Raw genomic sequence first — 13,329 nt, 5'->3', positions numbered from 1 at the left:
CCGAACGCCACCCGCTATCTGGATTGACGAGAGGGTCTGAGCATCTCCCCTTCACGCGCCTCTACACAAATTCCGCCAACTGCGGGGGCTCTGCCCCTTCTTTCCCTTCCTCCTTTTCTCCCTTTCTGTCCGGTCAGCTTCTTCTGGCGGCTGCTCCGAGGACAAAATGTCATTGTCCACTAATAAGCGCCCCATTGTGGAGCCCTGGGAGGCCCGTGAGGGAGCAGGTGGGATTTCAAGGAATCCTGCCCTTTCGCGGCCGGCGCACACTTGCCTCCCACTCACGGTGACTCAGGGCCCAGCTAGGGCGGCCCGGGGGAGCTGCCAGGCCCCTGGCTCCGGCGGCCGCCCCCACCCCTTCTGCCCTCGCCCCGTGTCTCTGGCTGTCCCCTCTCGGGCAGCATCTGACTGAGCAGGTGCATCTGGAAGCCGGCAATCACTCACAACTCCCAGGGCAGCCTGAGCTCCTCTTGGGAGCAGGTCCTGTTGTTCAGGAAGTCCTCACAGAGGGCCATGGAGGATGGCAGGTGGGCGCAGGGTGCAGACCCCGCCCCAATTGGAATCACTCTGCCGGGATCCCCCTACGGGGCGTCCCCTGAAGAAAATGCTGGAATGAGACGTCCTTCCAATGGCATCTGGGGCAGCTGTCAGGGCTCCAGGGTCTCCCCTAGGGAGAGCATCCGGCTTCAAAGAGGGGGGCTCTCCTCCAGGCTCACACAGTGTTGGCAGCTCGGGCCAAGCCAGGGCCAGCTGGAGCAGTGGCACCAAGTGACCAGTGCAGGAGCAGGACGGTGAGCGGCTGGGCCCTGGGCTGAGGGTACTCAGGGACGCCAGGCAGGCTGGGCACTGGGTGGGGGCAGCCCTAGGGCTCAGGGTACAGGCAGCAGCCTCTGACCCTTCTGTTGGTTTGGGGTCTGCTGAGGTCTGGACAAAGGGACTCACCATTCTTGTATTTTTAAATGACATCTAATTAAGCTGAGCAAAGATTTTCCTTTGTGTTGAAAAACAAATGAAAATCAATCATCCTGGCTTGGACTGCCCTTCTCCTGGCAGACGCCCTGAGCAGCCCCAGAGTGACACTTTGTCAGTGTGGAGCTTTCCGGGGCCAGGGACCAGAGTGGGTGGGGGCCACAAAAGGTCCCTGGGCCCAGGCAGCCAGGCCTCTTCCAGCTGCCATGGCCTCTCACAGAGAACGAGACACAAGTCCCAACCCCCTAACAGACTTCTCGCACGCCCAACGCGAGGCACACAAGCAGCTTTCTGGCCCTGCGACCTGCATCGCCTCACCCTGGGAGACCCATAAACAAGCAGGTGGTCAGAACCTTGGCCAGCCCTGAGGTCACTTCTCAGGTCAGCCTCGCCTCCTGGGCATGAAGGGATGGGGCCAAAACCAGCTCCCAAGTGGCAGAACTGGAACTTGGAAAGTGTGTCCGCCAAGACAGGACCGACAGTCCAGGCCTCTCAGCACAGCGTCCAGAAGAAGGGGGAGTGGGTGGAAGGGGAAGGCAGGTGGGAGTCTCCACAAGATGGCCAAGGAAGCCAGAGGACTCACTCGCTTCGCAAGTCCTGCCGTGTGTGCCCTCCGAGAAACACCCTGACAGCCTCATCGCCGAGAATGGACGTACGTGGAGAGCTTTTGGTCAGCCGGGTCATCGGCACGGGCGCACACTCTCTCCCGCCAAGTTTGATGTGGCCAAAGCTGTACTCAGGGGAAAGTTCATAGACCTCAATGTATTATAAATAAACAATGAAAACAAAAAGAGAAAACAAATGAACTGAGCGCTTGATTCCAAAAACTAAAAAGAACTTATGAACAAAACAGACCTACAGCAAAAGGGAGGCAGGGATTGAAAGAAATCGAGTAGAATGCTTATTATATTCAAGAGATGACACTGTGAAAATTCAAATTAGAAAGCAGAACCTCTGGCAATTCTAATCAACAAAATGAAGGGAGGGTGAGAGAAAGGGAGGAAGGAAGGAAGAAAAAACAAAAAATAAAACTATTAGGAATGTGAAAAGAAATCTACCCATGAATATAGGAAGAACCTTTTAAAAATAATAGAATATGCAAATATATGGTAATAGGTTTGAAAAGCTATTTGACCTCAACATTGCCTGGAAAATACAAATAACCAAAACAGATTAAAATTGTTTAGAATCCAAAAGGTCAATAATCATAGTATAAAGTAAGTAGGTTGACAGTCAACTGAGCCTCAAAGAAAAATAAAAGCAAGCTCTGGCTCCAACAGTTTCTAAAATGAATTATTTCAACCCTTTGAGAGTAAGATAGTTCTATATGATATTTAAACTATTTCAACTACACAATTCCAATTGAAAAGCTTTCCTGTTCATTTTTAGAAGCCCACATAATCATGGCTTATAAATGTGACAAGCATGGCCCCTAACAGAAAAGTACATATCAATGCTTACCGATGAATACAGATGGAAAGTATCCTAAGTAGTCTTTCAGTAAAATGAACCCAGCAGCACTGTAAAGCTCTAAGGAGCCCGACCAAGTGGGAATTATTGCAGACTTTTTTAAAAAAGATTGATTGATTGATTGATTGCTCTCCCCTTCCTCCCCGCTGCTCTCTGTGTCCATTCATTGTGTGTTCTGTGTCCACTTGCATTCTCAGCAGCACCGGGAATCTGAGTCTCTTTTGGTTGTGTCATCTTGCCACATCAGCTCTCCGTGTGTGCGGCGCTGCTCCTGGGCAGGCTGTTGCACAGGGTGGCTCCTTGCAGGGTGCACTCCTTGTGGGGCACACTCCTTGCATGTGGGGCTGCCCTACATGGGGGACACTCCTGCATGGCATGGCACTCCTTGCGCGCATCAGCACTGTGCATGAGCCAGCTCATCACACGGGTCAGGAGGCCCGGGGTTTGAACCCTGGACCTCCTATGTAGTAGGCGGATGCTCTATCGGTTGAGCCAAATCTGCCTCCCTAAAAGTTAATTAAGTCAACACATTCATTGGCCCAAGGAGGAATGGCATTTGATGATCGTGATAGATAAATCAGAAAACCTTTGATGAAACTGGTGTACACCCTTGGCAATTAATGTAGGAATGAAGCATTCTTTTCATGATGAAGAATTATCTATTTGAAATTTCAGGACTATTTCTGATTTAAGAGTAAAGCATTAGTAGCCTTCCTGTTAAATCAAGATCAAGCCAAAGACAACTGCTAGTATTCAGTGTCATTTTGCAACTTGTAGAAAATGCAATAAGACAAGAAAATGCAAGGTGCATTAGAAATGAATAGAACGTTCCTTGTGTCAGGTAATACAGTTGGAGTCATGGGTCTTCCCGGAAGCAAAACTAATAAGAGAGTCCAATTACCAATTTCCTAACAGCCATGGGGGTCTAAAGAATCTCCACACCAGCTGGCCCATGCGCGGTGCTGACGCACGCAAGGAGTGATGTGCCACGCAGGGGTGTCCCCCGCGTAGGGGACCCCCACGCGCAAGGAGTGCAGCCCGTAAGGAGAGCCGCCCAGCTGAAAAGAAAGTGCAGCCTGCCCAGGAATGGTGCCACACACACGGAGAGCTAACGCAACAAGATGACACACAAAAAAACAGATTCCCGTGCTGCTGACAACAACAGAAGCGGATAAAAGAAGACGACACAGCAAATAGACACAGAGAACAGACAACTGGGGCGGGTGGGCGGGGGGAGGGGGGGAAGGGGAGAGAAATAAAGAAATAAAGACATAAATCTAAAAAAAAAAAAAAAGAATCTCCACACTGGCCCACGTGGGGTCCCATAGAGAACGGTGCTCTAGCCGCACACCCACCTCCTGCCAGCTCTGCGGGCCTCACATCCATTGCCCAAGACACTGTCCCGCGTGGGCACCTGGCCTGCAGCGCCTTCCTGACTGTACAACTGGGGCACCCCCTGGCCGACCTCTGCCGTTTCTCCTCTGCACGTGCCCGCCCTCCTCTCAGGGCGCCTGCTGTGGCCCCAGTGCCCCCAGGGAGGCCAGGCTCTGGGGGCCCCAGCCCCGGGCTTGGCCCGGCTCGGCCTGTGGCTGGGGCTGCTGCAGCCTCGGCCCTGGGCAGCCCCTGTCCTCACCTGTCACTGTTCCAGCAGTGCGGGGGTGAGGGGTCCCACACCGCAGGCATCCGGGGCTGCTGGCTGTCGTTCTGACTCACACGGGCAGGGGCAGCCACACTGACTTGGTAAAGGGCAGAGGCTCAGCCCCAGGCAGGAAGGTGTGAGCGAGCAGGGGGGAAGGTGCTACACTTCTGGGGGCAGAGACACAGAACGGGTTAGCCAGCGTGCAAGGCAAGAGCCCCGGGAGGGCTGCAGAGGAGAGAGAAGGTCCACGCTGCAGGGCCCTGGCTGCTTCCCCCCAGGACCCCAGTACCTGCCCGTCTGCCCGCACCTGCCCGCTCACCTCGGGAGCCCCTCAGTGCCCCTCCATCTGCCTACCCATGGGCTCCCCCTGCCCCGAAAGCTGCAGAGTCCCCAGGAGGCCAGAACCCAGCCCGCCCCGGGCACACCCCCCAGCAGAGCTGTGGTGTCCTGGCCTGAGCTCTGACCCCAACCTCCTAGCTGGCCGCAGGCAAGCCTCTGCCCCTCTGGGCCTGTTCTGTGTACAACAAGGAGGTAGGACGAGGCAGTCTCTACAGGCCATCTGCAGTCCTCATGTTTATCCCCTCCTTCCCTCACTTATTCAGTCAAAAGTCATCAAGGGACCCCCCCACCCCCCCGCCTGTGCTAGATTCTTGGGAAAGAAGGAAGCTGCGTCCATCAGGGGGACAGACATCACAGGGCAATGTGACCTCCTCAGGATGGGGGTGTGCAGGGCACTGGGGTGGCACTGGGGCAGGGGAACTAACTCTGCAGGGAGCAGTCAGGGAGGCTTCCTGGAATAAGCAATTTTGAGATGGGTTTCCAAGGATGACCAGGAGTTTTCCAGTAGGTTGGGAGGCAGAAGGGCCTTCTGAGTAGAGGAAGGACTGCATGCAAAGACGGGGAGCTGTGACGGACACTGTCATCCTGGCATTCTCGTAAGTCCAGCCTCACCAGCAGCTCCCCAGGCAGGAAGCACCCAAGAGCCCCGAGGTGTCAGGAGACACGGGCATCTCCCGCAGGCGTGCCAGCTCCATCTCAGGCTCGCAAGGCTCCCCTTGCCCCGCGTCGCTCAGCCCCCACCTGTCCGCCAAAGCCAACATGGGCCTCTCGCCTGAATGCCCAGCGGCTAGGGGTCACGTGGCCACTGAGTATGTAACTCTGCAGGGTCGTGCAGCCCTCCGTGCCCCCTGCACCCCAGCCAGGCCTGGCCCCCAACACACACAGGTGGCCCCCAGCCCTGGGCTCCCTGCCTCCCGCAGTGGGTGGCCTTTCCCAGAGGGAAATGGGGGCTATGGTGCCAAGAGTGGGCCCAGGCCGGGGGCCAACCTCGGGCTGGGGCAGGGGCTGTGTGCAGGACGGGGGTCCCCATCAGCAAGTCTAGTCCAGGCCTCTCCTGAACTGTCGGGGACATCTCTACCAGGCCAGCGCCACCTCCTGCCCCACACCTACTCCCTGCCCCACCGCCGTGGGGGGCAAGCCCGCCCTGCTGGGTCAGCCTGCAGCCCGACTCTCCGGGCCTGGCACTGTGCCACCCTAGCCCTAAGCCCTGCCTTCAGGACATGCTGGAATCACCCTCCCTGCCCTGTCTGCCAGCCTCCTGGGTCCGTGTCGGCCTCCTCACGGCCTCCGCACAGCAGCCAGGGCTGCTGCTGCCTCCACCCAGTGCCAAAGGGCTGCACCCTCCCCCTGCATCCCCAGGAAGGTCCAGAGCCCGCAGCAGTGCCCGCTCCCACCAGCGCCACACCGACGCCACGGCCCCTCCCGGCCTCCCCCACTCCTCCTGACATCCCGGCCCCCACACTGGCCCTTCCTCTGCAGAGTCCTGCCCTACGCTTTCCTGGGGTACTCCCCCCATTACTCCCTCCCCTCTCTCCTCCTCCCTCCTCCTGCACAAGGGCCTAAGTCACAAACACTCTCCACGTGGTGGTCCATCTGCTGGTCACCAAGCACATCGGGCCCAGCCTGCGGGCGCACAGCGGGATGGCCATCACCAGCCCCGGGAGACCAGCGGGGCCGTGTGATGCATCAGGTTGACGGGCAGCTGGGACAAGTGGCACCGGCACTTCACCTGGGGGCCCTCTGTCAGCCTGGGCACGAGTGAGGAAAACGTGGAGGAGGGTCCAGCCAACCATCAATGGACGCGTGCACATGTGAAGCTCACACCAGAGTATATTCAGCACTGAGTTTAGGGGCTCTTTTGTTATGGCAAAGAGCCTAACCTTTACTGACTGAGGCACCTTTGAATACTTCTGCTTCTCCTCTCCATCCTGTTTCCTCTCTTGAGCACATCTCACCAGCTAACATACAACGTTTTACTCATTTGGGGTGCTTTCTTTTGGGTCTCCCTTGCCAAGGCCAGGGACTGTTGTGCCCAGGTCCCTGCTGAATCGCCAGCTTCTAGAACTATCTGCATGTGGCTGGTGCCTGATAAGCGTGTGATGACCGAACACTCAGGGGAGAGTCCTGCATTTCGAGCACCAGGCCACCAACGTTCCCAGCTGAGGCCCTCTCCAGCTCCCCCACCTGCCTGGGCCTGGGGTGCTCGGCCGGGATGGGCAGGCTCTATGCTAAATGGAACCTGCTTGCCAATTGCCTGCCAGGTGCCTTGGCAAAAGAGGGTGTAATCACCTGGGAATCATCCCACCTCCTGCTCAGTCCATCCCAGACCAAGGCTCTCTGCTCCCCTTGCCTCAGCAGGGAAGCAGGGCCCCTGGCTGCCACCCCTCAGCCTGGACCCCCCCTGCTTTAAATACACACGGATCCGTGGGCTATGTCCTTGTGAATCCAGAGACACACAGCACACACACCCTTCGGGCCTCACCCTGCCCCCACACACGCCACCCGAGCTCGAACACGATGCACTAGCCCACACACCACACTCACACACATCTTAGACAGGAGCCCACGTCCTCCCGTGCCCACGCGCTGGCTGGGACAGGTCACACCCACGCATCACTCGTCCTCACACGCACCCTCTATAACCACGCCCACATTTGCACGTCACACTCAGCGGCTTCCACACACACACACACACCTCCCACGTGCCCACTCGCCCGGGCAAACAGGTGGCTCTCGGCCCTCGGGTCCCTGCCGTTTTAGTCCCCGGGTGGCTCCTGGGGCAGGGGGCACTGACCTCCGCCTCGGCGGGCCCTGGCGCCCGGAGGGCACCCTCTCAACCTCGGGCGCTGTCTGACGCCGGCCGTGCAGGAGAGGCAGGGGCCGCCCGGGCCGCGCACCTGTCCCCGCGCCCTGCGCAGAGACGCCGGGGATGCTGCGGAGGTTCCCGGAGCCGGCGCCCCTGGGCCGGGCAAGAGGCCGGCAGCCCTGCCCGCGCCCCGGGCCCGCCGAGGGCGCCCCGGCCAGCGCGCCCGTGTCCCAGCCGTCCGCACCTGCCGCGGGTCGCCGCCCTACCTGGGGCTCCAGAAACATCCCGGCTAGCGCATCTGGCGGAGTCCGCTCCCAGGCCCGCGTGTGCGGGCTTCCCCGGCAGCCCGCTGCCCTCTCGCCTCCCCCAGGAGGGGCGGGCCCAGAGCTGGGGCGGCGCCGAGGCGGGGCGGGGCGTGCGCGGGGATTGCCGCGGGCAGCCGCGCCGCGTGGGGGCCGGGCTCTGCGGGGCGCTGCGGGGCGCTGCGGGGCGCTGCGGGGCGCTGCCGGCCCTGCGCGGGCGCGGGGCGCGGGCGCTGGGTTTGTGGGGCTGCACAAACTGTGGCGGGTGTGGCGAGGCACACAGGGCCGGCCGGGAGGGCTCCGCGCCGGGCACGGCGCCTGGTGGGTGAGTCCCGGGAGCGCAGCGCCGGGCGGGGAGCCGGCATTGTGCCTGGACGCGGTGCGGGTTAGTGGGGCGCAAGCAACCGGCTTCGCAACGAGGCGGCGCTGATGCGGGGGGTGGTGGATGCGGGGACATTCTCAAGCCAGGAAACCACCGCTGAGTCTCCGCGCTGAAGATCACCAAGAAAAACCGCCGTCTTCCCGTGCGCAACCCTCCCCGTCCCTGAGCCCCCGCGCTCCAAAGGCCAGCGTGGGTGAGGACAGAGGCCCCCTCGGGGAGAGGCGCCCCCTTCCCTCCCATCGCTGCGGGCCCCTCCTCAACCTGGGCCCTCCTTGGTGTCTGCTCCTTGCTCTGGCAGGTGTCTGGGCAGCCTCTGCCTTGAAAGCCTCCGACGACGGAGTGCTCACTCCACACAGCTGTGACCTTCCACACGTCACACAACTCTCTGGCCGTTGTTTCCCTGCGTGCCCACAGGGGAGACAGCAGTTGCTTGGGGGCTAGGGGGTGGGGGTGAAGGCTAGCGGGAGACCTGGCAGGAGCAGGCCTGGCACGTGGCACAGTTTGGGATGGGAGACCCTATGGCATTTGACTCCAGACTGCTGGAAGGCTGTGCTCCTCAACTCACCCACACACAACCCGGTGGTGGCGGCTCCCTGCCGTGAGGCAGCCGGCCCTCCCCCGCCCCCACGCCCCCGCAGCCTTCCCCTGCGCACCCACCTGCCTCCCCTTGTATGCATGCTCCCCGCCTCCCGTTCTCAGCGACGGGTAGGTGAGGAGTCACAGGCCCGGCACCGCCAGCCCTGCCACCGGCCTTCCAGGAGACTCCTCCTGGGTCATGTGCCACTCCCGGCTCCACAGTGTCCGACTCTGAGAGTCTGGGTGTTCTCTCGGGGTGGGGAGGGGGGCAGTGCAGTTTGGACGAGGAGAACCAAGAGGCTGTGTGGGGAGAAGGAGCTGGGGCCAGAGGTCTGGGGGGTGTCGGGGTTGCAGGCCTGGGCAACCCGTAGGGAGAATCCAGGCTTGGACAGTGCAGAGGGGAGCAGAGGATGCCCAGAGAAAGCCCCTGGACCTGGGGGCGGTGGTCCCAGGACGCCTGCCCAGCAGCCGGGCAGCAGGCTCCTCTCCCCTCCCAGCCACTTCTTGTTTGCCTGCTGTCCTCCCACCACAAAATCCAACACGTGTCATCATAAAACACTCCACGAACTAGGAAGAGAAGGGAATGTCCCCAGCGCACTAGGGCATTTATGGAAAACCCACAGCTAACATCCGGCTCCGTGGGGAAAGACTGACAAGCTCCCCCTAAAATCAGGAACAAGACAAGCATGCCCACTGTCACCACCGTCATTCAGCCTTGGGCTGGAAGTTCTAGCCAGAGCAATCAAGCAAGAAAAATGAACAAAGGGATCTAAATTGGAAAGGAAAAAGTGAAATTTTCCCTATTTGCTTATGTTATAGAAAAATCCCAAAGAATCCACAAGAAAACTACTAGGCTAGAGCTAATAAACAAATTCAGGGCAGTTGTAGGGTATGGGATCAACACCCAAAAATCAGTTGTGTTTATATATACCAGCAATGAATGATACATAAAAGGAAATAAAGAAGAAGGAAAAAAAAACTACAAATCCATTACAAAGCATCAAAGGAATAAAATTCTTCAGAATAAATTTAACCAAGTTGTGACTAACTTGCAAACTTAAAGAAGATATAACTACATGGAAGGCATCCTGTTTTCATGGAATGGGAGACTTAATATTGTTAAGATATCAAAACTACCCAAAGAGATGTACAGATTCAATGTAATCCCTATCAAAATTCCAATGGCTTCTTTTGCAGAAATGGAAAAGCTGATCCCCAAATTTATGGAATTCCAAAGGACCCAGGATAGCCAAAGCAATATTGAAAAAGAAGCTCAAAATGGGAGGACTCACGATTACTGATTTTAAAACGTACTACAAAGCTACAGTGATCAAAATAATTTTGTACTGGCATAAAAATGGACATAGAGAGCAATGGAATAGAATTGAGTCCAGAAATAAACCCACAAATCTAAGGCCAATTGATTTTTGGCAAAGGGGCCTAGACCACTCAATAGGGTAAAGAATAGTCTCTTCAACAAATGATGCTAGGACATCTGGACATCCACATGCAAAAGTATGAAGTTAAAATCCTACCTCATGCCAGATACAAAAGTTAACTCAGAATGGACCAATAACCTAAATATAAAGGCTATAAATCCATGAAACTTTTAGAAGAAAACATAGAAGTAAATCATCATGACCATGGATTTGGCAAGAGATTTTTTGATATGATACCAAAAGCAGAAGCAACAAAAGAAAAAAATAGTTAAATTGGTCTTCACCAAAATTAAAAACTTTTGTGCATCAAAGGACATCAAGAGAGTGTAAAGACAACCTACAGAATGGGAGAAAGAAAAGTTGCAAATCAGATATCTGATAAGAATTTAATATCCAAAATGTATAAAGAACTCCTAAAACTCAATAACAAAAGAACAAACAACCCAATTCAAAAACGGGCAAATTACTTGTAGACATTCTTCCAAAGGTGTACAGATAGCCCATAAGCACAGGAAAAGATGCTCCGTATCATGGTCATCAGGGAGATGTAAATCAAAACCACACCACAGCCATCTATCATTTCATACCCACTAGGCTGACTATTAAAAATACAAAACAAAGTACTGAGTGTTGATGGGATGTGGAGAAATGGAACCGTTTTGCATTGCTGCTGGGAATGTAAAAGGTGCAGCTGCAGCTGCTATGGGAAACAGTTTGGTGGTTCCTCAAAAAGTTAAACACAGAGTCACATACTGTGTGGTTGCATTTACCTGAACCATCCAGAAGAGGGAGAAAGCAGTTGGTGGTTGCCAGGGGCTGGGGGCAGAGGGGGACCGGCAGTGACTGTATCACTGGGAAAAAGGTTTTCTTTTGGGGTGAGGAAAATGTTTTGGAGCTGGATGCACACACTGTGAATGTACCAAATGCCAATGAATTCTAACTTTAAAATAGCTAAATTTTATGTTATATCAATTCCATCGCAATTCTTCCTTTAAAAAAAATCTTATACCAAAAAAAAGTCAAGAGACCCCTTTTAAAAATTGGGCAAAAGACTTGAAGAGCTGTTTCATAAGAAAGGATATCCAAAAGATCAGGAAACCTAAAAATAAATAGTGATTAAAAAAATTTTTTTAAATCATTCCACCTCATTAATCACTGGAGAGAGGCAAACAAAAACCACAGGGTGATACCAGGATATACCCGTCAGAATGGCTACAGTGAAAACAACAGAAAATACCAAGGGCTGGCGAGGATGCAGAAAAATGAAAAAATTTACACTCGGCCTGGGAGTGTAAATTGGTGCTGCCATAATTGGAAAACCACGAGATCGTATCTACAAAAGCTGCGCCTATGCAGGCCTGCGGACACCACCTGAATACAGGCCTGAAGAAATGCGCACGGATTGGCCCCGGAGGACACAAACAAGAGCGCCCGGGGCCGACTGCCCTCTCCCAGCCGAGGCGGGCCCGTCCTGGCAGGCCGCTGAGCGCCGCGGACGGGGCAGCCGCGTGCGGGAAGGGGGACAGCCGCGCACAGCAAGGGGCGCCTGCGAGGCTGGAGGGCAGGAAGGCTGACCCCTGGAGCCAGGGACTAGGCAGGTGGGGGCTCGTGGGGACTGGGGTGCCCGGCAGGGGCAGGTTTCTGGAGCCCAGGCTGCTTGCACAGATGCTTTCCCCGCCTGGCATATCACCAAGGACTCATCTTACACTTCAAACCCACGTGCAAGGTGTCAGGGAGAAAAAGCAAGGCTGGGGCAGGGCAGGGGCAGCGCGCGTGCCCCAGGGCCCTTCCAGGCCTGCTACTGGCTGCACCCTAGACAAGACAGCTGGCCCGGGGGGAGGAGCGTTTGGGGGACATCGGGGCCTCGGCCTCTCTCTCAGCCCCCCAGGGAAAAGGCAGGCTCTGGGTAAACATGGCCTCATGGCTCTGCTCCCCCAGAAGCAGGGTCAAAGGCCGCCAGTGGGGTGGGGGGTCAGTAAGGGTCAAGAGGTGTCCCAGCGGTTCTGGAAGATGCAGGAGACCTAAGGGCGGGGGATGGGCTCACAGACCTCGCAGAGCAGAGGAAGCCAGTCCCTAGGGTCCCCAAGGGCCACCAAGGTCCCCAAGGGCTCCCACAGCGGCGCAGGCAAGGAGGTGGCCAGGGCTCGGCAGGACCCTGCAGAGGCAGGAGGCCGGTGCCCTTGGGCGCAGGCTCAAGGATAGGGCCAGGCCGTGGGGCCACCGGTCAGCCAGCGTCCACCACCCCCAGGCAGGAGCAGGTGGTGCAGCCCCTGGAGAAACCGAGCTGAAGAGGAGTCAGGTCCCTGAGGACAGAGGGACAGGAGCTCCCTGAGGGCCGCATGCCATCGTGCGGTCCAGCTCCCCATTCCTGCAGGGACACTCCCTCCCCATCCCGCCGAGCTGCGCTCCTGCCAATCGCCCCACAGCCCACAGCGGGCAGGGCGGGGCGCTCTGAGCCATCCACTCCTGCCCGACACAGGGACAGTGCCCAGCTCTCGGGGCACTGGCACAGCAGGAACAAAACGAATGAAACACTCAGTGAGTCCCAGAAACCGCCCCGGTGCCCCCCTCACTCCGCCAAGCCCTTCCGGGCCCCGCTGTGTCCAGGGGCTCCATGCACCCTGCTGCCGTGGGGTCCCCACCTCTCCATGTGAGACCCAACCTCAGGCCACAGCTTCTCCCCGCAGGCGAAGAGGGAGGAAGACCCTGCTGGCAAGGCCTCGGGCACTGGGCCTTTCCCCAGGACCCAGACCCCTGGGTGGGTGAGCTGTGGGTGGGAAGGCGGGCCCCGCAGGTGGGGGTGGGACCCAGGGGCCGCCAGCCAAGCTCAGGGGCTGCACGGAGCACCCTCGCCCCGGAGCGCCCCAAGATGGGGCAGCGCAGGCTCGGCGCCCACTGCAGCTTCAGGCAGCCACTGCCTTCCGGAGACGTGGCCCCTTTGAACACCTGCCCTCAGGGGACACCCAGGCATCCTCCTCCAGCCTGCCGACCACCAAGAGACCTTGTCCAGCGTCCTGCGCTGCCCAGCGGGCGCTGTGGGTCCCCAGCCCCGCCTGGCAGGCCCTCGTTTGCCACGGCAACTGCGTGATGCCGCAGGAGGGGAGGGTGCCCCCCGGAGCCGGTACCACAGGGCGCCCGCAGGAGCTTCCCGGGTCTGTGATGAGGGCCCGCCCGCTGTCCTCGGAGCACACCTCTCCACAGGACCCGTCTGGGCCAGGGGGCTCCGCCAGGGAAGTCTGACGCAGGACCCGGCCCCCGAGCTCTGAGGCCAGGGTTCCGGGGGCTGCAGCAGTCCTGGCACGTGGGGGCAGGAGTGCCAGGACAAGGCCCTGAGGCTGGGCCTTCCAGCAGCCACAGACCTGGGCCAGGCAACCTCCACCTTGGGGGCCCACTGAGGCCGCTCTGCG

The 13,329-nt window shown here is 57.8% G+C and overlaps 1 protein-coding gene across 4 annotated transcripts in view; it reads right to left on the bottom strand.

Moving 5' to 3' along the window:
- The window catches only part of RASGEF1A (RasGEF domain family member 1A), a 79,455-nt gene that overhangs the window by 26,370 nt on the left and 39,756 nt on the right, over nucleotides 1–13,329 (bottom strand). Inside the window, exon 1 of one of the 4 annotated variants that reach the window (XM_058299215.2) lies at nucleotides 7,490–7,600. The exons of 2 other annotated variants lie outside the window; for them this stretch is intronic. In XM_058299215.2, coding sequence (XP_058155198.1) covers nucleotides 7,490–7,507 — 18 coding nt within the window. In that variant the 5' untranslated portion in view covers nucleotides 7,508–7,600. Of the gene's footprint in view, nucleotides 1–7,489; nucleotides 7,601–13,329 lie in introns of those variants that run through there. One more of the 4 variants, XM_058299213.1, reaches the window with a different exon arrangement.

The sequence above is a fragment of the Dasypus novemcinctus genome, chromosome 6, assembly GCF_030445035.2.
Source record: "Dasypus novemcinctus isolate mDasNov1 chromosome 6, mDasNov1.1.hap2, whole genome shotgun sequence".
In the NCBI taxonomy this organism is placed as follows: Eukaryota; Metazoa; Chordata; class Mammalia; order Cingulata; family Dasypodidae; genus Dasypus; species Dasypus novemcinctus.
Note: the sequence above shows the minus strand (reverse complement) of the source record. Positions and strands in the feature narration are given on the sequence as shown.